The sequence below is a fragment of the Dermochelys coriacea genome, chromosome 1 (genome assembly GCF_009764565.3).
Source record: "Dermochelys coriacea isolate rDerCor1 chromosome 1, rDerCor1.pri.v4, whole genome shotgun sequence".
Lineage (NCBI taxonomy): Eukaryota > Metazoa > Chordata > Testudines > Dermochelyidae > Dermochelys > Dermochelys coriacea.
Genome location: NC_050068.2, coordinates 34791567 through 34815273, shown reverse-complemented (window position 1 = coordinate 34815273; position 23707 = coordinate 34791567). Strand labels below are relative to the sequence as shown.

The following is a 23707-nucleotide window of genomic DNA, read 5'->3' as shown; positions in this document are numbered from 1 at the left end:
GAACAGCTTCCATATGAAGAGATTAAAAAGACTGGGACTTTCTGGCTTGGAAAAGAGTCGACTAAGGGGGGATATGATAGAGGTCTATAAAATCTTGACTGGTGTGCAGAAAGAGCATAAGCTTCCTTACATAACACAAGAACTGGGGGTCACTCAATGAAAGCAAGTTTAAAACAAACAAAAGGAAGTACTTCTTCACACAACACACAGTCAGCCCATGGAACTCTTTGCCATGGATGTTGTGAAAACCAAAACTGGAACAGGATTCAAAAAGAACTAGATAAGTTCATGGAGGATATGTCCATCAATGGCTATTAGTCAGGATGGGCAGGGATGAACACCATGCTCTGAGAGCCTGTTTGCCAGAAGCTGGGAGTGGATGACAGGGGATGGATCACTCAATTGCTCTGTTCTGTTAATTCCCTTTGAAGCACCTAGCATTGGCCACTGTCAGAAGACAAAAAGAAAAGGAGTACTTGTGGCACCTTAGAAACTAACATGCTCAAATAAAGTTGTTAGTCTCTAAGGTGCCACAAGTACTCCTTTTCTTTTTGTGAATACAGACTAACACGGCTGCTACTCTGAAACCTGTCAGAAGACAGAATACTGGGCTAGATGGACCATTGGTCAGACCCAGCCACTCTTACGTAAAATTAACTATAATATAATAAAAATGTTTAGTACAAAAACTTCCAACACCAGCCAATATTGATCACTTGGGCAACACAGCTCTGGCTGCTGGATATCTAGTAGAGTAGGTGAGTTAATGTAAATATAGTCTGGTCCTAAAGCCTTCCCCCTACTAGCTGTCAGGGGAGAGCTCATTCAGACTTTGCTTACAAATCGTAAATTTAAATTACAAGGTGTCCAACATTGCCAAAACCAATGTGCCAACATGGTCAGAAAAAACAACAGCTATTTGAGGAAGCCAGTCTTTGTTTATGCTTTTCAAACCTATTATACTTCTTCAGGTACACGTGTTTTATCATACACTATATATGCTTTTAAAGTGTGTATTGTTTCAATTCAAATTTCCAACCAATCACTAAATTGGCAACACTGAATGTAACTAGTTGACCACGGGGGAGTGCTGGGGAAATTCGGGGGGGGGGGGGGAATAGGGAAATCCCTGCTGTCACTGAATTAAGTCTCCTGCAGCACCTCAGTAGGTTACATCAAACAAAGAGGAGGTGCAGTGACTAGCCATTGGGATGTCTGTGCCTTTAGGAACCCAGCATGGGAAGCCTATGCTGAGAGGTACTGTCTGTGAGAGGGGAAGTAAAAAAGCCTCTCTGCCCGCCCCCCCTCCCCCCATATTTTTGCAAACACTGGTGTCTCAGTCCACCGGGGTAACCCTTACCCCCTCTGCCCCCTTTGTCCTCTGTCACCGCCTCACCCCTGGGCTTAACTCCAGCTCCTTCCCCCCGCCCCACCCCACCCCTGATTTTGCCCTTCTGCCCCTATCCTAACGCTGCCTCCAGCTGCTTGATCCCCCCACCAGTCAATTTCCAGCCCCTGATCAGACCCTGGCCACCTCTCTCCTCTGATTTGCCCCTTTTTAACCACTGGAAAAAGCAGTCGCAGAATCTTATGCCAAGTAAAAGCAGCGCGCAGGGCCGGGGCCGCAGCCGCTGTCACTGAACACGCTGTTTGTGAGCATGCTCCGCACATCCTAAGTAGCAAGTGCCTAGGGCGGAGTTTCCGGTACTACATCTGAGGCGCTGGGGCTGCCCGCCCTCGGCTTGAGGGCGCTGGAGGGGCGCCCCCCCCGCCCTGTGTTCGGGGGCGGCGCCTCGCGCCGCCCGCTTGCTCTGCGCTCGGGGCCGCGGGGCAGGAGTCGCGCGCCGCGGGGCCCGTCCACCCGCCCTGTGCGCGGAGCGAACGCGCCGCCGGCCGAGGGCGCCCGTAGGCGCGTCACCCGCCGGGGGCGAGGAGATTCCGGCGGGGCGGGGCCTTGGGCGGGGGCCAGCCTCCCCCAGCGGGCGGTTCACCCGCCGCCACGGGTTCTCCAATGGGAGACGGGGGCGCTGTTAAAGGGCCGGTGAGCCGACCGAAGGGGAGTGCTGGGCGCCGGTGAGTAGTTCGCGCTGCTCCCGGGGGACTCCAGGCTCGGGCTCGGGCTGGGGCGGCGGGCGGCTCCCCTCACTGAGGCGGCGCGGGACGGGACAGGATGTGCCCCCCCCCCCCCGCAGGTGCCGCTGCCCGGGGGCCGCGGGGGCCTTAACAGCCTTTGCCTCTTTGTAGCTCACTCACTCGCACCCGCCCCCCCCCTCCCCCAGGCCGGGTCCCGCGTGGAGGTGAGAGGGGTCCAGCCCCCACCCCCCGGTAACCCCAGCGCCTCGGGTGGGGCGGAGGAGTCCATTAGCGTCTGCTCCCCCTGTTAACTCAGCCCCGCTTGCGCGGGGGGGGGGGGGGACACAGCCCCCTGCGGAGCTTAGGGACCGGGGGGCTCCTCCCGGGAGGTACCCCCGCCCCTACCGCTTGGCTCACTTAACGCGGGACGGGGGCTCCTTTCCCATCTGTGAGCCATATTCCGGCCTGCCCCACGCAGCCTCGCTCTGTTGGCAGGAGAAACTCTCTCCTTCCCCTTCCGGCTGTGGAGCAGTCCTAGTCCATTCCTCCTACAGCACGGGCTGCAGCCCCCCCCGGGGCGCATCCAGGTCCGTGAATCCATCTCGTGGGAACTAGGCTGGGTGGCCATGCCCTCAGCTCTGCTCATGCTGCTTTGCTCGTTCTGCATTAGCTGCTGCTTCCTGCCCAATTGCGATCGTTCTCTCCGTGACTTGTCTCGTGCCAAAAATTAAACTCCGTGGAGCAGGGGTTGCCTTTCCTTTACGTGCGTCCACAATGACCGTTTCAGCCTGATCGTGATCCTCCCTGAGCTGGGCCTCTAGCTGTTACTATAAAACAAACAATAATGTGTTCCAAAGGCAGCGTTGCCGTCTCTCACGATTTTATCATGAGGCTTAGGATATTTGATTCCCCCCTTAAAATCCTGACTTCATGATATTACAGCAGAATCTCAATTTATTTAAAAAAAAAAAAAGTTTCTACTCCTTGTGGTTGTAGAGATTGAAAATCATGAACCCTTAAAAGTTCAGAAGGCAAACAGATAGAACTCCAAATGCATTATTTTTTTAAATCTCATTTTTAAGACAACTCATGATTTGGGGGGACCCAACACATGATTTTTGGATGCTTGGGATTGGGAATGCAGCATAAGAGTGAGAGTTGGAGCCCCCATAGGCATTTATAATATGGTGCTAGGCACTACATAAGCACATGGACACAAAATACAGATCTTTCTCCTGTGAAATGCTTTGAATTTCTTTTCTTTTCATGCACTCGTGTCATATCATTCTGTCATATTTGTCTACTTCAGCCATCACAAATCCTTTATCATTTCTCTAATCTGCCACAGCGGCTTTCTTTTGAATGAGCTTCCCTTCTTCCCAAATTGGTGCATTCAGCAAGTGTCATTGCCTTACTTTAGAGTCCTCCTTCGAAACCACTGATGACCTCTGAGGTGTTGAACTCATGATTGGAAGTAACTGAAAATATACACATCCTGCCGCAGTCAACCATTTTTTCCATGAAAGCAAAATTCTTACACATTCTATACCAGTCAGCAGGTTTTGTAAAATACATTTTGAAATATGGTGGTTATGTTTTCTCTACATCCTGCTGACTATGGACATTTTCTGGTGTACCACCATTTTTGTCTCTTAAATACTTTATGCAGATAGTTTTGTGTGCTCAATAAAGTGCTTTTCTGTAGGGCAACAACCATCACAACAAACCACAACTTTGAGAACACCATTATAGTTTCAAGCATTATGATTAGCGTATGAAATCCAGAGTGATGTTATATGACAGTGGAATTAATGAAAAGTTAGATCAGTCAAATCCTTCAGATACACTCTGTAAATTAACAAGATTAGGACAAGTTATTAATAAAGAAAATAGTTCTTGTGAAAATACACCATCTCCTCAGCAATATGAAATGCAAAACTAGGAGAAAAGGTAACACATACTTACTTACCAGGTAGAAGAGAGGGAGATGCAACCAGCAGCTGCTAATTTTTAAATGTCTTCTTTAGGCTTGCAGCTGTTTGGCTCTGCCAAATATAAAGGGCTAACCCCAGAAAGGCATGCTGGGGAATAAGTCTGTATAAAAAGGAAAACCCTGTCTGGGAAAGGAATAGTTGGAATTGGGAAGTTAGTAAGGAAACTGTCTAGCTGCATCTTTACGTACCATCTATCCTTGATCCAGCAAAGCACTTAAGTACATGGTTAACTTCAGACACAGTAGTTTTTTGACTTCAGCAAGACTACTCATGTGCTTAATTGCTTTGCTAGATCAGGGACAGAGGACTCAGCAGTTTGCAGGATCTAGCCCTTAATAGATTGTAAGTCTGGAATACCATAATTCTTATTTGGTTTATAGTGTGGTCTGTTTAGGGGGCTTTGTGCTGAGCCTAGTGACCTGATAGGAAAGGTGGAGAGCTTTCTAATGAGACTCTAGCTTGCCATTCTTTCTTCCCTAGTCCCTATGGGTAAGGCTGCATGTCTGTCACAGATACCGTAACCTCTGTAACTTCTGCAGTGGGTGGTTCGGCTGGCTGCGCTCCGGCCACTGCTGGGGCAGTCTTTGGCCACCTTCCCCTCACCCCAGCAGCATCAGTAGTAGTTTGGTTGTGGGAGGGGGCTCAGGGTTGGGGCACGGGCTTGGTGTGTGTGGTGGTGCTTACTTCGAGGCTCCCTGGAAGTGGCTTGCATGTCTGCAGCTCCTAGGTGGAGGGGCCATGGGGCTGTGCGCACTGCCCCTGCCTGCAGGCACTGCCCCCACAGCTCCCATTGGCTGCAATTCCCAGCCAATGGGAGCTGCGGAGCCAGCGCTTGTGGTGGGGGAGCACGCGGAGCCCCCCTGGCCTTCCCTTTCCCTAGGATAAGCAGAGACATGCCGGCCACTTCCGGGGAGCTGCGCAGAGCTGGGTAGGGAGCCTGCCAACCCTCCAGCACCAGCAGGGGACCTGGGTCACATGCTGCCGCCCACCCCTCCACCCCCCAGCACCTGCAGCACCCCCCTGGCCTGCCCTCCCAGAGCATCCCCTGGCCCAAGTTTTAGTTAGAGATATATAGTACAAGTTATGGACAGGTCATGGGCCATGAACTTTTGTTTACTGCCTGTGACCTGCCCATGACTTGTACTAAAAATACCCATGACTAAAATGTAGCCTTTCCTATAGGATCCCTTGACAAGGGGGCAGGATTAACTAGGGAGAACTGGGGGTTAAAAGTCCAGCTCCTAAGTAAGCAGAGGAGCTAGCAAATGAAGTTTTGTGAGGAAATTTAGAGAGGGAACATGAAAGCCAGATACAACTAACAAATATTATCTAAACTTAGGCCAATAATGCCACGAAAGAATAAACAAACAAACCCTCTGCAAGAGTAAAAATAAAGGCAGAAATCCAGCAGCAGAGTGGGGCTATCCAGTTTATTGCACTGAATGCATCTTGTATGATTACCTGCCTTGTGGGCAGGTGGCATGTGTGTGCATTCAGTGCAATCAACTCGTGGCCCTCAGAGACTGAATATGAGTTTTTGAGACCAGAGTGGCTTAACTGGAGGAGCTAAGGGAGATAGAGAAATACATAGAGGAGACTTACCGGGACACAGTAGAGTGGTCCCAACACAAGTCTGACAGCCTTTGTGCTGTTGAGGAGGGAGGATGCTGTTGGGAAGGAGAACATCAAACTGAAGCAGAGAGAAACAATCCTATAGTTAGGACCCTTCTTCCAGATAATGTTCTGGTATCATCAGTGCAGATACCCCTCTGGGGAATGGGACCCCTGTTATTAGGAGGAGAGGTAATAATAATGGGGGATTCCATTATTAGAAATATTGATAGTTGGATTTGATTACCAGGAGAACCACATGGTGAGTTGTCTGACATGGTGGACCTCTCAAGACGTCTAGATAGACTTACGTGCAGTGCTGGGGAGGAGCAAGTGGTTGTACATATAGGTACCAATGACACAGAGAAAAGTCGGAGAGTGCTCTCAAAGGCCATATTTAGGGTGGTAGGTAAGAGATTAAAGTCCAGGACCTTCATAGTAGCATTTTCCAAAGTATTTCCAATTCCATGTGCAGGGTCAGTTGGACAAGCCTAAACTGCAGAGTCTCAATGTGTGGATGAGATGATGGTTTTCAGAAGGGGATTTAGGTTTATTGGAAACTAGGGAGAACCTTTGGGAGAAGGAGGAGCCCAAACAGGAAGGATGGGCTCCACCTAAACCAAAACGTAACCAGATTGCTGGCATGTAAAATTTAAAAGGTCATAGAGGAGTGTTTAAACTAAGGGCCGGGGAAAGCTGACAGGTACAGCGAAGTACGTGGTTCAGACAGCAATATCCTTGAGGGGAGGATTTATAAAAGGGGATGCTCTATATCCTAGTAAAAAGGAGAGGATATAAGTTTATGGAGTACAGATAGGAACCTCAGAGAAACAGTCAAACAAAAAAGAGTCCCACTTAATTACATCACATGAAGGCAGACAACTAAATATTAACAAATTTTATAAGTGCTTGTATACAAGTGCTAGAAATCTAAATACTAGGATGGGTGGACTTGAGTGCTATTGATATAATGGGCATCACAGAAATTTGGTGTAACAATGATAATGGGGCACAGTAATTCCAGGGTACAAAATATATAGGAATGACAGAATAGGTTGTGCTAGTAGGGGAGTGGCACTATATGTGAAAGAAAGCATATAGTCAAATATAGTAAAAATCTTAAATGAATCAAACTGTACCATAGAATCGCTATGGATATAAATTCCATGCTTGAATGATAAGTGTGTAGCAGTAGGAATATACTACCCACCACCATGATGGTGATGGAACTGTGAAATGCTCAGGGAGATTAGACAGGCTACAAAAAAAGAAAACCTAATAATATGAGGGATTTAAACTATCCCCATATTGACTAGGTACGTACCTCAGGTTGGGATACAGAGAGAAAATTTCTAGACATCATTAATGATTGGTTCTTGCAGCAGTTAGTCCTCGAACCCACAAGGAGAGAGGCAATTCTTGATTTAGTCTTAAGTAGTGCACAGGATCTGGTCCAAAAGATGACTTTAGCTGAACTGTTCAGTGATAATAACTATAATATAATTAAATTGAACATCCTTGTAGGAGAGAAAATGCCAAAGAAACCCACTACAGTAGCATTTAAATTCAAAAAGGAGAACTTTTTTTAAACAAAAATGAGAGAGCTAGTTAAATGGAAATTAAAAGGAATAGTCACAAGGGTGAAATGCCTGCAAGCGGCATGGAAACTTTTTAAAAACACCATAATAGCATCTCAAACTAAATGTATACCACAAATAACACCCTCCCACTCCCACCAACAAAACAGTAAGAGGACCAAAAAAATGCCACTGAGGCTAAATAATAGAGTAAAAGGTGGTTAGAAACAAAAATACATCATTTTAATATTGGAAGTCAATTGGAAGACTTTTCCTAATAAGGAAAATAGAAAGGAGCATAAATTCTGGCAAGTCAAGTATAAAATTATAATTAGGCAGGCCAAAAAGGAATTTGAAGAGCAACTAGCACAAGAACTAACAGCAATATTTTTTTAAGTGCATCAGAAGCAGGATTCCTGCCAAACAGTGAATGGGGCCACTGTGTGATTGAGGTACTAAAGGAGTACCCAAGGAAGACAAGACCATTTCAGGGAAGTTAAATGAATTCTCTGCATTGGTCTTCACTGCAAAGGATGTAAGGGAGATTCCCACACCTGAGCCATTCTTTTTCGGTGACAAATTTGAGAAACTGTCCCATATTGAGGTGTCAATAGAAGAGGTTTGGAATAAATTGATAAATTAAACAGTAATAAGTCACCAGAATCAGATGGTATTCACCCAGAAGTTCTGAAGGAACTCAAATATGAAATTGCAGAACTATGAACTGTACAGAACTATCACTTAAATCAGCCTCTGTACCAGGTGACTGGAGGATAGCTAGTGTAACACTAATTTTTTTAAAAAGGCTCCAGAGGCAATCCTGGCAATTTCAGGTATGTTAGCCTAAATTCAGTACCAGCAAACTGGTGGAAACTATAATAAAGAACAGAATCATCGGACACGTGATGAACATGCTATGTTGGGGAAGAGTCAACATGGCTTTTGTAAAGGGAAATCATGCCTCACCAATCTCTTAGAATTCTTAGAGGGGGTCAGCAAACATGGACAAGGGTGATCCAGTGGATATAGTGTACTTGAACTTTCAGAAACCTTTGACAAAGATCCTCACCAAAGGCTCTTAAGAACAGTAGGTAGTCGTTGGATAAGAGTGAAGGTCCTCTAATGGATCAGTAACTGGTTAAAAGATAGGAAACAAAGGGTAGGAATATATGGTCAGTTTTCACTGTGGAGAGAGCTAAGTAGCGGGATCCTGCAAAGATCTGTATTGGGACCACTACTGTTCAACATATTTATAAATGATCTGGAAAAAGGAGCAAACAGTGAGGTGGCAAAGTTTGGAGATGATGCAAATTACTTAGGATATTTAAGTCCAATACCGACTGAAAAGAGTTACAAAGGGATCTCATAAAACTGGATGATGGGGCAACAAAATGACAAATGAAATTCAATGTTGATAATTGCAAAGTAGTGCCCATTGGAAAACATAGTCCCAAATATGTATACAAAATGATGGAATCTAAATTAACTGTTACCATTCAAGAAAGATAGCTTGGAGTCATCTAGAATAGTTCTCTGAAAACATCTGCTCAATGTGTAGAGCCTTGCGTGGATACAAATTTATACCTGCTGGTACAGATATCCACGGATATAAATCGGTATCCGTGGAACCACAGGGCTCTCCCGGGAACTGTAGCGGCAGAGCAGAACATGAGGCCGCCGCTCCCAGGGGCCAGCGCCCCGCTGTACCGCCCGTAGCGCCACCACTGGGGTGGGCACCAGGCTCACTGGCAGCTGTCCCTGGTCACACTAGTGTGTGCAAGTGGCATGCATGCTTCCAGACAGGAGACACAGACAGCTGCATTGAAGGGATGGACAGGGCTGGGGGCAGTACTGCCATCCTGGAGAAGCTGCTGGTGCGGGACACTGGCCCCTGGGAGCAGCGGCCCCATATTCTGCTCCTTTTGCCGCTGCAGTTTCCGGGAGAGCCCTGCCCTTCCACAGATACCAATTTATATCTGCCGATATCCGCAACTGCGGATATACATTTGTATTTGCACAGGACTCTATCACTGTGCAGCAGCAATCGAAAAAGCTAACTGAGTGTTAGGAACCATTAGGAAAGGGATAGAAAATAAAACAGTAAATATCATAATTAAGACTATGATTTAGTCATGGAAGTTGCAGAAGTCACGGAATCCATGATTTCCAGTGACCTCTGTGACTTCAGCCTGCCGTGGTTGGGCGCTCCGCCAGTGGGGGCAGGGAGCTGCCGGGTACCCCCCGGCCCCTCTGACGGACCCTAAAACTCCAACCCGCTCCAGGGCTGGGTATCCCACAGCTCCCGGCTGCTGTGGGCAACAGGGGAACCCCCAAGGTCCCACCGGCATAGGGCCCCGGCCACCAGCGGAGGAATCCTCAAGTCCCCAGCTGCAGGCAGTGGTAAGGGAACCCCCGGAGCCACTGCCATCAGTGGGAGAATCCCTGGGCTGGGGAATCCCCAAGCCCCAGCAGCAGCAGAGGAATCCCTGAGCCCCCGGCCTCCACAGGCGGCGGGGGAATCCCGGAGCTCCTGCTGGCAGAGGATCCCGGGCCACAGAACCCCCGAGGCCCCGGCTGCTGGCGGCAGCGGGGGAAACCCCAGGCCTCCATGGGCAGGAGAGCCGCGGAATCCCAAAGGCCCCGGCCGGCGGTCGTGGGAGAATCCCGGAGCCCCCAGCTGTTGGTGGTGAGAGGGGAATCCCTGAGCCTCCTGCCATGACAGGCCGAATCCCTGAGCCCCCAGCCACCATGGGAGACAAGGATCCCTGCATCTCCCAGCCACCAGTGATGGGGGTACATGGGAGGCAGGGGCATGCCACAGCTTCCAGCAGCGGGTGACCTCTGGAGCTGCAGGTGGCAGGGGTATCTCTTAGTCCCTAGCAGCTGCAGACAGTTCCTAGCCCTTGCGCAGCTGCCCCACTTCAGGTGGTGTGGGGATCTGTAGATCCCCATTTTGTCAGGTATATTTTTAGTAAAAGTCAGGGACAGGTCATGGCTTCCTGTGAATTTTTCTTTTTTTGCTTGTGACTTTTACTAAAAATATCCATGACAAAATCTTAGTCTTAATCAGAATGCCACTATATAAATCCATGATAAGCCCACATCTTGAATACTGCATGCAGATCTGGTCACTCCATCTCAAAAAGGCTATATTAGAATTGAGAAAGAAGTACAGAGAAGGGCAACTAAAATGATTAGGGGTATGGAACAGCTTTCATATGAGGAGAGATTAAAAAGAGTGGTTCGTTCATTTTACAAAAGAGACAACTCAGGGAGGATATGATAGACATATATAAAATCTTGAATGGTGTGGAGAAAGTGAATAAGGAATTGTATTTTACCACTTCGCATAACACAAGAACCAGACATCACCCAATGAAATTAACAGACAGCAGGTTTAAAAAAAACATAAGGAAATTCTTCTTCACGCAATGCACAGCCAGCCTTTGTAACTCGTTGCCAGCGATTGGGGTTCAAAAACAAATTAGATAAGTTCATGGAGGATAGGTTCACAGGTGGCTCTTAGCCAAGATGGTCAGAGATGCAACCCCTTGCTCTGGGTGTCCCTAAGCCTCTGACTGCCAGATGCTGGAACTGGATGACAGGGGATGGGTCACTCAATAAATTGCCCTGTTTTGTTCATTCCCTCACGAAAGCTTATGCTCAAATAAATTTGTTAGTCTCTAAGGTGCCACAAGTACTCCTTTTCTTTTTGCGGATACAGACTAACACGGCTGCTACTCTGAAACCTGTCAGAAGACAGAATACTGGGCTAGATGAACCATTGGTCTGAGCCAGTATAGTCATACTTAGGTAAATCTTTTGAAATCTATGCTGTTTTCAAGAATTTCACATGAATAGGATTTGTTTTTTGCTAAAAGACCAAGTCAGATTTGCTATCTCTAAATCACAATGAAAAAACTAAAGGAATTTGTTCTCATAAGAAGAAACAAGTGTTTTCTTCAAATTTGAAGTTGGTGTTAAAGCCTGGATGTAACTGTATAAACTTAAAGTTCTTGTACTCATAAAGAAACCTGCCCACCAGAAACTATTGCCAATACTTAGAGATACAAGGCCAGTATCAATCAAAATACACTTTTCCAATTCCAGTGATTTAAATGGAATTACATCAGTATAATAGAGGAATACTTGGCCCCAGGATTTCAGTTGAATCTAACATTTTTCAACAAGATGACAAATACAATTGAATGTCTAAAAGTTGACTGAACTGTTTAGTTCTAATCAGCAAATCAGTAACTTTTCTGGATAATTAAGTTGCTATTTTTTTTTAAATTACAAAACTTTCACAGGGTTAACATAGATTTTGATGAATAGGTCATGAAAATCAATTGCTGGAAGCCAAAAGGAGAGGTGATTACAGTGTAATTTGGATTGGAGAAGGAACAGCAGGTACTAAATACATTGATTTACTGCCAGTTAGAGCCAAACATAGTGCTTCCCTCTAGCACTAGTATCTATTCATGGTAGGCTCATGAGATGAAATACTAAAGGTTAGGAAAAAATGTTAAAGATCAGATAAAATGTTCCAATATAATTTTATTTCACTCTGCATCTACAGTAATAATACGGTGTTGCTGCCTGTCATTGGGCGGTTTGTTCACTGCTGGTCATGCCCCCTTCAGGCACTTTTAGGGATTAGCGCTGCCCAATTCAGTGCCCCCTTCCTTCTCTTTCAGCATCTGCAGCTCACCTCTTGTTCACAGAGTTGCGGCACAGCTGCTTTGTGACTCAGCCCTCCAAACCGGTCACTTTGTGATTCCCCTTTCGAAGTCTTTCTGTTCAAGCAGCATCAGGCAGTCCTCATGTCTGCTGCCCTGACCCTGTCACTCCTTCAGTGACCCAAGTGGTCTTCTAACTCACTGCCCTAAGCACTCTGCAGTGATTGGTAGGGGGACCTAGGCCCACCCTCTACTCAGGGTTCCCATTCAGGATCCTGTAGCAAAAGCTTAAGGTCAGTGACTGCACCCATTTTCCTGCTATAGCCCCTGGACTATTTCCTACTGTTTTTCTCCAGTCCTCCTAGTCAGAAGACCCCTCTCTCTCAGGCCTACAAGGTCTCAGGGATTCAAATCCCTCCCCTCTCTCTGGGAAGAGAGACCACAGGCTTCCTGCCTGCTACCCCCTACTCTATTCCCAGCCTCCTGGTTTTATAGAAGTCCCCACCTGTTCCCTCACAGGGGAGCTTCTTTCTAATCAAGGCACTTCACACAGCCTAAATCTCTGTCTCGTTTGACACTAATTTGGCTGATTGAGCCTGCTGGGCCTAATGCAGCTCTCTCAGGTGTGGTGTGGGAGTACACCCCATCATATACCCTCACCCTCAAGACTGCAACCCACATTACCATTATACAGTTGTCCGTTCTGATGTATCTTTATTCTCTGTGAAATTGTTTTCCATTTCCTAATTCCTATGCAAATACATTGTCCTATATAAGACAAAGACAGTGTATTTGCATATTTGTAAACATAGACACACACATACATATATATGATAGGCTCTGGTAGCTCTAATGAGAAATCACTAAAACACTGTAGTTCAGGCAGTCTCAATTATACATTTTCTGTTCCTTATTCTAATAAGTATCAGCATCTATCAGCTGGATTCAAATGACCCGAATTAGTTAATGTTAATTTTATCATTAAAATCCATATTCCACTTACAGCTTTGTACAGCTTTGAAACACTTCTTACCTTCTTTTCCTTGCACAGTATCATTTTCTGTCTTTTTTCTTAGTTATCTATCATGAATCACACTTATATTTGAAAAAAAAATTTGTTTCATCTTTATCTGTTCCTGCTTTTCATTCCTAACCAGAAGTCATCTTTTATTCATGGCCATCATGATATTGCAAAGTATAATGACTTCTGGTGGAGAGAAAACACAAAGAATTAATCAATTCTTAATGGGGGGGGAAATCTACAGTAATATGTTAGAGAAAAGAATTACATATTTCTGTGAAAGAGAAATAGAATTATTTCTAAATACAAAGTTTTTCAAAGTACTCAGTGAGGTATCAGCATCTTTAAATGCCAGGACTGAAAGATGTTGTTTGATGTGCACCTATCTGTGAGTGAACCAGTTACAATCAGTCATGTTCTAAAGCTATGTCTACATAGTCCCATAGTTTGGACTATAAGGGTGTAAATTGCAGCGCGATCTAAAATGTTGTGTTCTAACTCTCCAGGGTGGACATTGCAGGTGTGATATACAAGTTATCTAGTTTGCATTAACATAGTCTTTTTTCTTTTGTCTTCTTTCTTATTACCAGAGAGTGTGAATAAGAGTGTCAGTTTTCTTTGAAAGTTCATTTATTCCTGTTACTTATTTCTTCTGTTATGATTCTTCTTCCAGAACCACAATTAGTGGCCAAGGAAATGTTTGTAAATGGGAATTCACAATAAGCAGATATGTTTTTAAGAAGCAAAATCCTGTTATCATACAAGTAAAAAAGAATTTATATAAGAAATACAGTGACCATAGTTATTTCTAAATTGAATGTTTGCCCTGGGGAAAATTGCTCTTGAGCCCATGCTTGCCAGAATTTCTGATTTGTTTTTAGTCTAACAATATTCTGACATGGGTTGTTGCTGGTAAGAGTGGCAGAGGCCCAGGGGAGGAAAGGTTGAAGGAAGGGGATTGTACCTTTGAGATTGTAGGGATGTATTTTCTGTATTAAGAAAATTTTAATTCAAGAAGATTTTTGAAATGGCAAATACTATTCTCGATGTGTCAATGGAACCATTCTAATTGTTCTATTGTTAATACAATGGCTGAGACATAGTAAGTGTCTCCAAAACCTCAGCTTTTAAAATGAAACTGTTTTTTAGGTAGAAATAACTTTTTAAAGTCATCTGAGAAATGTCTCTCACTCAGATATTTTACGTCTCTGAAGAAATTGCTTACCAATTTTAGCCACTTTAGAAAACTCAAGATGATACTTGTATGTCAAGTTTCAGGTTGGAGCAAATTTAAAATGGCAAAATTGTAAAAGCCAAAGGAAAATAGCCACATTTTTATAATGGAAATATCAACTTAATCTGAACAGTGTATGAGACAGATATAAATTGATGGATTTATAATTCATGTGAGATCAGAGAGACTTATTTATAGCTACTCTATATTCCAAACATTTTTTAAAAATTGTTTTAATCTATCAGATAGAAGAATGATCAGTTCAGCATATAGATTCTTCAGCAGTGTTGATTTAGGAGTCAGTTTCATTAAATGAAAATATCACTAAATATCTTTGAGATTTCTATTATTTGTTCTTTCCTCCTTAGGATCTTAACAAGCCTGGCAAATAGAAAGATGACCAAGTAATGAGAAAACTCACTACCTGAAGAATTGAATGCCACTTTGTGATTGTTTTTTAAATCATATTTGCATAAATAAACTGAATACACTCATATTATCTCTTTAGTCGGCTGCAGTAACAATTATTAGATTTAAATATGGAAAAAATGAAACAATTAAAAAGAAAAAGAAAAAGCAATTTTAGCGTTCAAGAAACTCAAACACTCCTTAAAGAAATTAGAAAAAGAAAAGAGGTACTTTTTTCCAAGCAGCTTAATACAACAATTAATGAGATGAAACGAAAGGCTTGGGAGGAAATAGCAGAGTGTGTGAATGCTGTAGGTGAAGGAGAGCAAAGAACAGGGACAGAAGTGAAAAGGCGATACCTTGATTGGAGAGCTCTCATGAAGAGAAAGCGTCTGAATGCAAACATCAAACTGGTAGGCACTGGGTTTCACCTTCCGTCATCCGATTTAGATGACTCTGTTAATGAAGAGATGGATGAGAAAATGGGATTTACAAATGAAAACAGTTTTGAATGGCTAAATATCACAGACTTCAGAGAAGCCAGCGGATCTTTAACAGAAATCAAGGTGGAAGAGGAGGAGGAGGATCCACAGAATTTTGAAGTAAGTAGTTAGTGTACTGTAGTTGTGTTCAATATGGCCATTCTTTTCACTCCAGCTTGGGGACTTTCTCCACACTTGTGGCTAATACTCCTCTATATTATAATTTCCCAAGACAGTTTGATTATGTGAATTAGAGAATCCCCTGTGACAAGCTCTGTTGTTTTATGAATGATATTCAAAATCCAGCAACCTACGTGTCTGCATACGGTCTTGGGGTTTCTTTTATTCAATATACATGTATTCAGTAATCTTCTAAATATATTTATGCCTCCGTTTTCCCTTTTCCTGTCTCCCATGGACTTAATTTATTTCAAACAGATGCAGTATCCGTGTGGACTGAAGGAGGAGTTAGCTTAGTATTTCTCCTGTCCACACCCCAGCACATACACTAGAATAGGTGGAGGAGTAACCCATCTCTTTCACAATCCAACCACTTCCAACTGGAGACAAGGATGAGAAAGCAGTCCTGGTGTCACCTATGATATCACAATCCTGCTGGAGAGGAGAGATGAACTGGGAAAGGGAAATGTTTGGTTGATTTTACAACTGGTATCAAACTCCTAATAGGCAGCATCCCACTATTCAGCAATGACATCTATAGAGCAGTAGCATGGGGAGAAGAGGAGGAGGGTGGGAGTGATCTTGCCAGTTCTGAGACTGTCAATCAGATGGAATTCCAATAATTGGTTTTGTAGGATCATGTTGAATACAGGTCCAGGGAGATACTGATCCTTACTTCCAAAACAAGGCAGATTTATTCTTTTTTTAACTTTAGGTGCTATGAGAAAAAATTTGATTTATGAGCAAATCCTGTACGCAATGCATGGCTTGAACAGTTAGGAAGGGTGCCAAGTAGAGGTGTGGAAGCTATACAGGATGGGAAAGAATTTTTCTCCTAAGCTAGGGTGACATTGGAACTGTTTTGTGACCACTATTGCAACAATAGGGCTGAATTAGCCCCCACAGTTTCTGAGTTCCTCCTGCACTAGACGAATAGCCAGTAAATCCACATTTGTCCTGGATCCACTGGCCTTGGTGCTGCTCCTTCGCAGGCTTGGTCCCCACCTTAACCCAAAACCCCATGTTCACTGCGGCACAGCGACCATTTATGTAGCATGGTTCTCTAGCACACGGGTATATACATAGATACATAGATACTAAGGTCAAAAGGGACAATTATGATCATCTAGTTCGACCTCCTGCACAACGCAGGCCACAGAATCTCACCCACCCACTTCTGCAAAAAAACCTCACCTATGTCTGAGCTATTGAAGTTCTCAAATCGTGGTTTAAAGACTTCAAGGAGCAGAGAATCCTCCATCAAGTGACCCGTGCCCCATGCTACAGAGGAAGGCGAAAAACCTCCAGGGCCTCTTCCAATCTGCCCTGGAGGAAAATTCCTTCCCAACCCCAAATATGGCAATCAGCTAAACCCTGAGCATATGGGCAAGATTCACCAGCCAGATATTACAGAAAATTCTTTCCATAAACTTATCCAGTTTAATCTTAAAAGCCAGATAGACCTTTTGCCTCCACTGCTTCCCTGGGAAGGCTATTCCAAAACTTCACTCCTCTAATGGTTAGAAACCTTCATCTAATTTCAAGTCTAAACTTCCTGGTGTCCAGTTTATATCCATTTGTTCTTGTGTCCACATTGGTACTGAGCTTAAATAATTTCTCTCCCGCCCTGGTATTTATCCCTCTGATATATTTATAGAGAGCAATCATATCTCCCCTAAGCCTTCTTTTAGTTAGGCTAAACAAGCCAAGCTCCTTGAGTCTCCTTTCATAAGACAAGTTTTCCATTCCTCAGATCATCCTAATAGCCCTTCTCTGTACCTGTTCAAGTTTGAATTCATCCTTTTTAAACATGGGAGACCAGAACTGCACACAGTATTCCAGGTGAGGTTCACCAGTGCCTTGTATAATGGTACTAAAACCTCCTTATCCCTACTGGAAATGCCTCTCCTGATGCATCCCAAAACCGCATTAGCTTTTTTCACAGCCACATCACATTGGCAGCTCATAGTCATCCTATGATCAACCAATACTCCAAGGTCCTTCTCCTCTTCCGTTACTTCTAATTGATGCGTCCCCAACTTATAACTAAACGTCTTGTTATTAATCCCTAAATGCATAACCTTACACTTCTCACTATTAAATTTCATCCTATTACTATTACTCCAGTTCACAAGATCATCCAGATCCTCCTGTATGATATCCTGGTCCTTCTCTAAACTGGCAATACCTCCCAACTTCGTATCATCTGCAAACTTTATTAGCACACTCCCACTTTTTCTGCCAAGGTCAGTAATAAAATGATTAAATAAGATTGGTCCCAAAACTGATCCCTGAGGAACTCCACTGGTAACCTCCCTCCAGCCTGACAGTGCACCCTTCAGTAAGACCCGTTGTAGTCTCCCCTTTAACTAATTCCTTATCCACCTTTCAATGTTCATATTGATCCCCATCTTTTCCAATTTAACTAATAATTCCCCATGTAGCACGGTATCAAACGCCTTATTGAAATCTAGGTAAATTAGATCCACTGCGTTTCCTTTGTCTAAAAACTCTACTTTCTCAAAGAAGGAGATCAGGTTGGTTTGGCATGATCTACCTTTTGTAAAACCATGTTGTATTTTGTCCCATTTACCATTGACTTCAATGTCCTTAACTACTTTCTCCTTCAAAATTTTTTCCAAGACCTTGCATACTACAGATGTCAAACTAACAGGTCTGTAGTTACCCGAATCACTTTTTTCCCTTTCTTAAAAATAGGAACTATATTAGCAATTCTCCAATCATACGGTACAACTCCTGAGTTTACAGATTCATTAAAAATTCTTGCTAATGGGCTTGCAATTTCAGGTGCCAATTCCTTTAATATTTGGATGAAGATTATCTGGGCCCCCCGATTTAGTCCCATTAAGCTGTTTGAGTTTTGCTTCTACCTCAGATATGGTAATATCTACCTCCATATCCTCATTCCCATTTGTCATGCTACCATTATCCCTAAGATCCTCTTTAGCCTTATTTCTTTAGATATTGGGCAATGCCAAATTATCCTTAACCTCCACTCCATCCTCAGTGTTTAGCGGTCCCACTTCTTCCTTCTTTGTTTTCTTCTTATTTAGATGGCTATAGAATCTTTTAACTATTGGATTTAATTCCCTTTGCAAGGTCCAACTCTACTTGACTTTTAGCCTATCTCACTTTATCCCTACATGTTCTGACCTCAATAATTTTGCTGATCCCTCCCATCTTCCACTCCCTGTATGCTTTCTGTTTTTCTTAATCACCTCTCTGAGATGCTTGCTCATCCAGCTTGGTCTACAACTCCTGCCTATGATTTTTTCCCCTTTCTTGGGATGCAGGCTTCCAATAGCTTCTGCAGCTTTGATTTAAAGTAATCACAGGCCTCCTCTACCTTTAGATCCATAAGTTCTTCAGTCCAATCCACTTCCCTAACTAATTTCCTTAATTTTTCAAAGTCAGCCCTTTTGAAATCAAAAACCCTAGTTGCAGATTTATTTTTGTTAATCCTTCCATTCAGTTTGAACTGAATTAGCTCATGATCACTCTAACCAAGATTATCCCCTATATCCATTTCTTCTATGACGTCCTCACTACTCACCGAAACCGAATCTAAAATGGCATCCCCTCTAGTCGGTTCAACAACTACTTGATGAAGGAATCCATCAGCTATCGCATCTAGGAAAATCTGAGCCCTATTATTATTACTAGCACTTGTCCTCCAGTCAATATCTGGGAAGTTAGAGTCTCCCATGATCACGCAGTTTCCATTAGTATTTACTTTATTAAAAACATTAAAAAGGGCTCTATCCATATTCAAATTAGATCCCGGCGTCTATAGCCCACCCCAAGCACTATTCTAGGGGAAGCTCTAGTCGTTTTCTTCCCCAATGTAATTTTTGCCCAGACGGACTCTGTCTTATCCATTGCATCACTTCTTATTTCTTTACATTCTACCTCATCATTGATATACAATGCTACTCCACCACCTTTATCTTTATTTCTGTCTTTCCTAAACAGCACATACTCTTCAATACCTGTAGTCCAGTCATGACTACTATTCCACCATGTTTCTGTTATCCCTATAATATCTGGTTTCACTTCCTGCACCAGTAGTTCTAGTTCCTCCATTTTGTTACCTAGGCTCCTCGAATTGGTGTACAAACATCACAATTTTTTCCTGTTTGGCCTTGCTCACAGTTTGTACCCTATTAGGCACGGTCATTCTACAGCCAGTATAACCTATTAGACTGGTATCCACACTGCCCTTCCTCCTTATATACATTCTTCTACCCACAGTTCTATCCTTTCTCACTTCATTTTCTTCCCTCTCAATGCTAAAATCCGGCATGGAGATTACCTGGACATCTCCCAACCATCTCCCCCAAATTCCTAGTTTAAAGCTCTTAATCAGTTGTGCCAGCCTCCATCCTAGAAGTCTATTTCCTTCCCTACTCAGATGAAGTCCATCCCGAGAGAACTGTCCTCTGTCCGTTAATGCCTCCCAGTGGCCATACATCCCAAAGCCCTCCTTATAGCACCACTGCCTAAGCCATCTGTTGACAGTCATAATCTTGTCACACCTTTGTTGCCCTTCTTTAGGAACAGGCAGAATCCCACTAAAGATCACCTGAGCCTCGATTTCCTTAAGCATCTTCCCCAGCCTAGCATAGTCTCCCTTAATATTTTTCCAGCGAGAATCTAGCCATATCATTTGTTGCCACATGAAGGATAATTAGGGGATTCTTTCCTGCTCCCTTTCGGATCCTTTTCAACCTCAGGTCTACATCCCGTATCTTAGCACCTGGAAGACAGCACACCCTTCTATTCTCTGGATCAGCTCTGTTTATTGAGAAGAACAGACAGGCCTATAAGAGTCCCCGATCACATAGACCTGCCTTTTCCTGGTGATGGTGCTATTCTCCAGTCTATCCCGTTCCCTCTGGCTGCAAGTACTTTCCATTCCTGTTCTCCCTTATAATCCTCTTCAACCCATCCTGTATCCTCCTGGGGCTCATATTTGGTTTAGTCTCCATTGACTCTTCCGCTTTTCCTATAGGACTAGCCTCTCTTCTTTTCTTCCTTGCCCTTCCACCTTCAGCAACTACCTGCTGAGCCCCTTCTTCATTGTCCAACTCTGCAAACCTGTTCCTGAGCTCTATTTCTCCTTCACTAGCTTATCTTTTTCTCTGTCTGGTTCTTTTAGTCACAAGCTTCCACTGACCACTTTCCTCACCCAGTCTCCCCTCAGAATTCCCCAGCCCTTCTTCCATCTGTAAGTCTGAGCTTTTCCCTTCAGATATCTCATGTCTTTGCTCCATAATCTGCTCAAACCCCTTCCTATCCTCAACCAAACTTTCCACCTGCATCTCCTCCATGAACTTTTAGAGTCCCCCCAGGTCTGTGGAACCACGCCAGTATTGCTACACCCAAGGTCCCTCTGTACCCAGAGCTTCGAGCCAGAATGTGTAAAAGAGAGAATAAAAATAAAAGATCAGTTAAACAAATTTTGTTCTTGTCCCCACCATCACTGCTTGTCTGGCACCTCCTCCTGGTCACTCTGGATTAGCTCTCAAGGGCTACGCCCCTTTCCGTCATCCCATGCCATCACACCATCTCTCTCCCAGGTCTGCAGCACCTCTCTTTTCCCAGAACTGCAGCGTCCTCTTCATGACTCAGCCCTCCTGTTAAGTCACTCATTGTTTCCCCCCTTCTGGGGTACAGTCCTTCAATTCTCTGTCACTCCCACAGTGACTCAGGCAGTCTTCCCGTTCACTGCCCTGCCAGTCTATACAATGCCCTCAGTGGCTGGTAGGGGAACCCAGGCCTGCCCACTACTCTGGGTTTCAATCCAGGGACCATACACCCAGCAGTTCTGGGCTTTCCTATCCCAGCCCTCACTGCTGCTTCTTGGACTGATTCCATCAACTCCTGGTTCCCCTTCTTTCTCTGGGCGCACCAGTTCCAAAACCTCCTCCTTTTTCCAAGGGAGTGACTGCCCTTTCCCAGCAGCCCTTGTCTGTTGCCAGCTTCCTGGCTTTATAGGCCCTGCCTGTTCCTTCCCAACAGCCTGCTTGCAATCAATTCCTGCTCCCTGCTGCAGCCAGTGGAGTTAATAGGCCTACCTGGCCACCTTAACTCCCATCTATTCCTATGTGGGGTGGACACTCCATCACAGGAACATATGAGAAAAAAGGCTGCAGATCTCAAATAAAACACAACATCAAACTGTTTTTAGTGATGGAACCTTTACAGCATTAGTTAAAGCAATGTTATGTTACATAACTGAATAGCTTACAATTCCAATTCATATGTTAAATAATTGGTCAAAAGAAATGCCTAGAATGTCCCAGGTGCCTGTCATGGAACCTATATGAAAACTAAAAATAATGCCTGCTTATTAACCCTAGTTCTCTTGCAGTAAATATGAAAATTGTTTTAGATCATCTGAATAAAATAAAAAAATCCACAACCTGTTTTTAACAAAGCTTTGCAGAATAAAAGCCGATTTTTCTGCATCTTTACAGTAGGGGTGTACTGAAGAAATTGTCTTCTGTGTTTCATGACCACATGTGAGTTTGTTGCTGATCAAATAAGCTATGTCTTTGTAACAGCAGAAAACTCAGAGTTTGAGTTTAACACACAAATTGTCTAGGGCACAAGTGAAATGAATGTCTGGAATAACTTCTGAGATATCACTAGAAACAACAGACGTGTGCTTTATTTTCAGTGAGGTTGCATGGAGGTAACTGGCTCAATATGGTATAAAGAGGTACATGAAATAATTATGTTTCTCATTCCTCCCAACAGTTTCCTATTGAGGAAGAAGAGGAAATTTTGTCATCAGTTTTGCCAGATTCCAAAAAGGAAAGTGACCTACCTGATTTCACCCACATTGAAGAGTTTGGAAATCTGAGCTCTGCTCAAGCCCGGCTAGCCTACGAGGACTCTCATTTGCTCATAAACCTGGAGAAACAAAAACTAGAGCTGGAGAAACAGCGTCTGGATATTGAAGCTGAAAGACTACAAGTGGAGAAAGAGCGCCTGCAGATCGAAAAGGAGCGATTACGGCATGTAGGCCTGGAGCATGAGAGACTTCAACTGGAGAAGGAGCGGATCCAGATTGAGCGGGAGAAACTGAGGCTCGAGGCCCTGCGTGCTGAAAAACCTGCCCTGGAAAATGACATCACCCAGGTGGAAAAACCCATCTTACAGCCTCTGGATCTAGAAACTGAAAAATTAAAACTCGAAAAGGAACGTTTGCAGTTAGAGAAAGAGAGGCTGCAGTTTTTAAAATATGAATCTGAGAAGCTGCAGATTGAGAAGGAACGTTTACAAGTGGAGAAAGAACGCCTTCGAATTCAGCGAGAGGGTCACTTGCAGTGAACTTCTTGGCTAAGGTGTCATTAATAGTGTTTTGATGTTCAAATATAAGTAGTTTTTTCTTAATACAGAAACTGTCCTAGAGGTTTAACTTTCTTCTGTCCAAAATTTAATGTTGATGTTAAACTAAAAAAATAAAAAATGAAAAGGAATGGTGTTTGGTAAATCAGTATGCCTACATAAATGGAACTTATGTGTGAAACTGCTTTTCAGTGTAGCAGAAGCAAGTGTTATGTTCTCTTGCATCCAGTATTGTATTGTATAGTTTGGTGTCCTGCTCGTACAAGCACATTAAGGATCAAGACAGCTGTATCTTTCCATGGTTATAACAGTGTTACCTTAAAAGTATGGGAACTGTCAAATCTGCATATATTGTGAAGGAATGGTGCTGAAGATAGCCCAAACGTTAAATATTTATTTTTTACATAAAGCAAACTACGTGAGGTGATAATTACATTTAATTTAATTTTCTTTACTTTATAAACACATTTTCAAAATGCAAAGAAGTTCTGAGAATTAATGAAGTGCAAGTTAATTTCAATACACATGGGTTTATTATCCTGCCCTCTAGTGGCCAGAAAGGCTAAAGAGAAGGTAGTAGTCTGTCTACTTGGAGTCTGTGTATTAGACAGTCACATAGCAACTGTATCTAAATAAAAACTGGACTGATGGATGGGTCAATGAATTAGCAATGCTGTGCAGTTTTGTACTTCCAGATTACCATTCTGAATCTAATGGAGACTCCTAGTAGCAGAAAATAATTATCATGTGATTGCTGTGGAGTGACTCTGTGGAATAATTTAAGAGATTTACTCCATTTCTTAGCCCACAGTTATGCAGATTGCAAAAGAACAGACCACAATTAGCTCACTTGTTGGTAGTCTCAATTGGGCCAACAAATTTACCCAAATAGTGAGCTCAACTAAAAAGTATATAACAGTTATGAGATGTTACAATAACCTATAATAACAAATGTTGATGGGAATAGGGTACAAAAGGGAGACAGAATTAGTCTAAACTAAAAGGCCACATTGATATGATTCAAGGACTGTTGAAATTATGCTTGTTAAAAACAGGAGATGTGGAGCTGGA

General features: G+C 43.6%; 1 protein-coding gene across 2 annotated transcripts; it reads left to right on the top strand.

The window, feature by feature from the left end:
• Positions 1-1900: 1900 nt before the first annotated feature.
• Positions 1901-22765, top strand: MSANTD4 (Myb/SANT DNA binding domain containing 4 with coiled-coils). Of its 2 annotated transcripts, XM_043504206.1 has the most exons (4): positions 1957-2073; positions 10980-11068; positions 14558-15199; positions 22043-22765. In XM_043504206.1, the coding sequence occupies exons 3-4, from the start codon at positions 14729-14731 to the stop codon at positions 22616-22618; spliced, it is 1047 nt and encodes a 348-aa protein (XP_043360141.1). In that variant the 5' UTR covers positions 1957-2073; positions 10980-11068; positions 14558-14728; the 3' UTR covers positions 22619-22765. The 2 variants fall into 2 exon arrangements, with proteins under 2 accessions (XP_038243747.1, XP_043360141.1); XM_038387819.2 differs by lacking the exon at positions 10980-11068 and having other exon boundaries at positions 1901-2073.
• Positions 22766-23707: the final 942 nt, after the last annotated feature.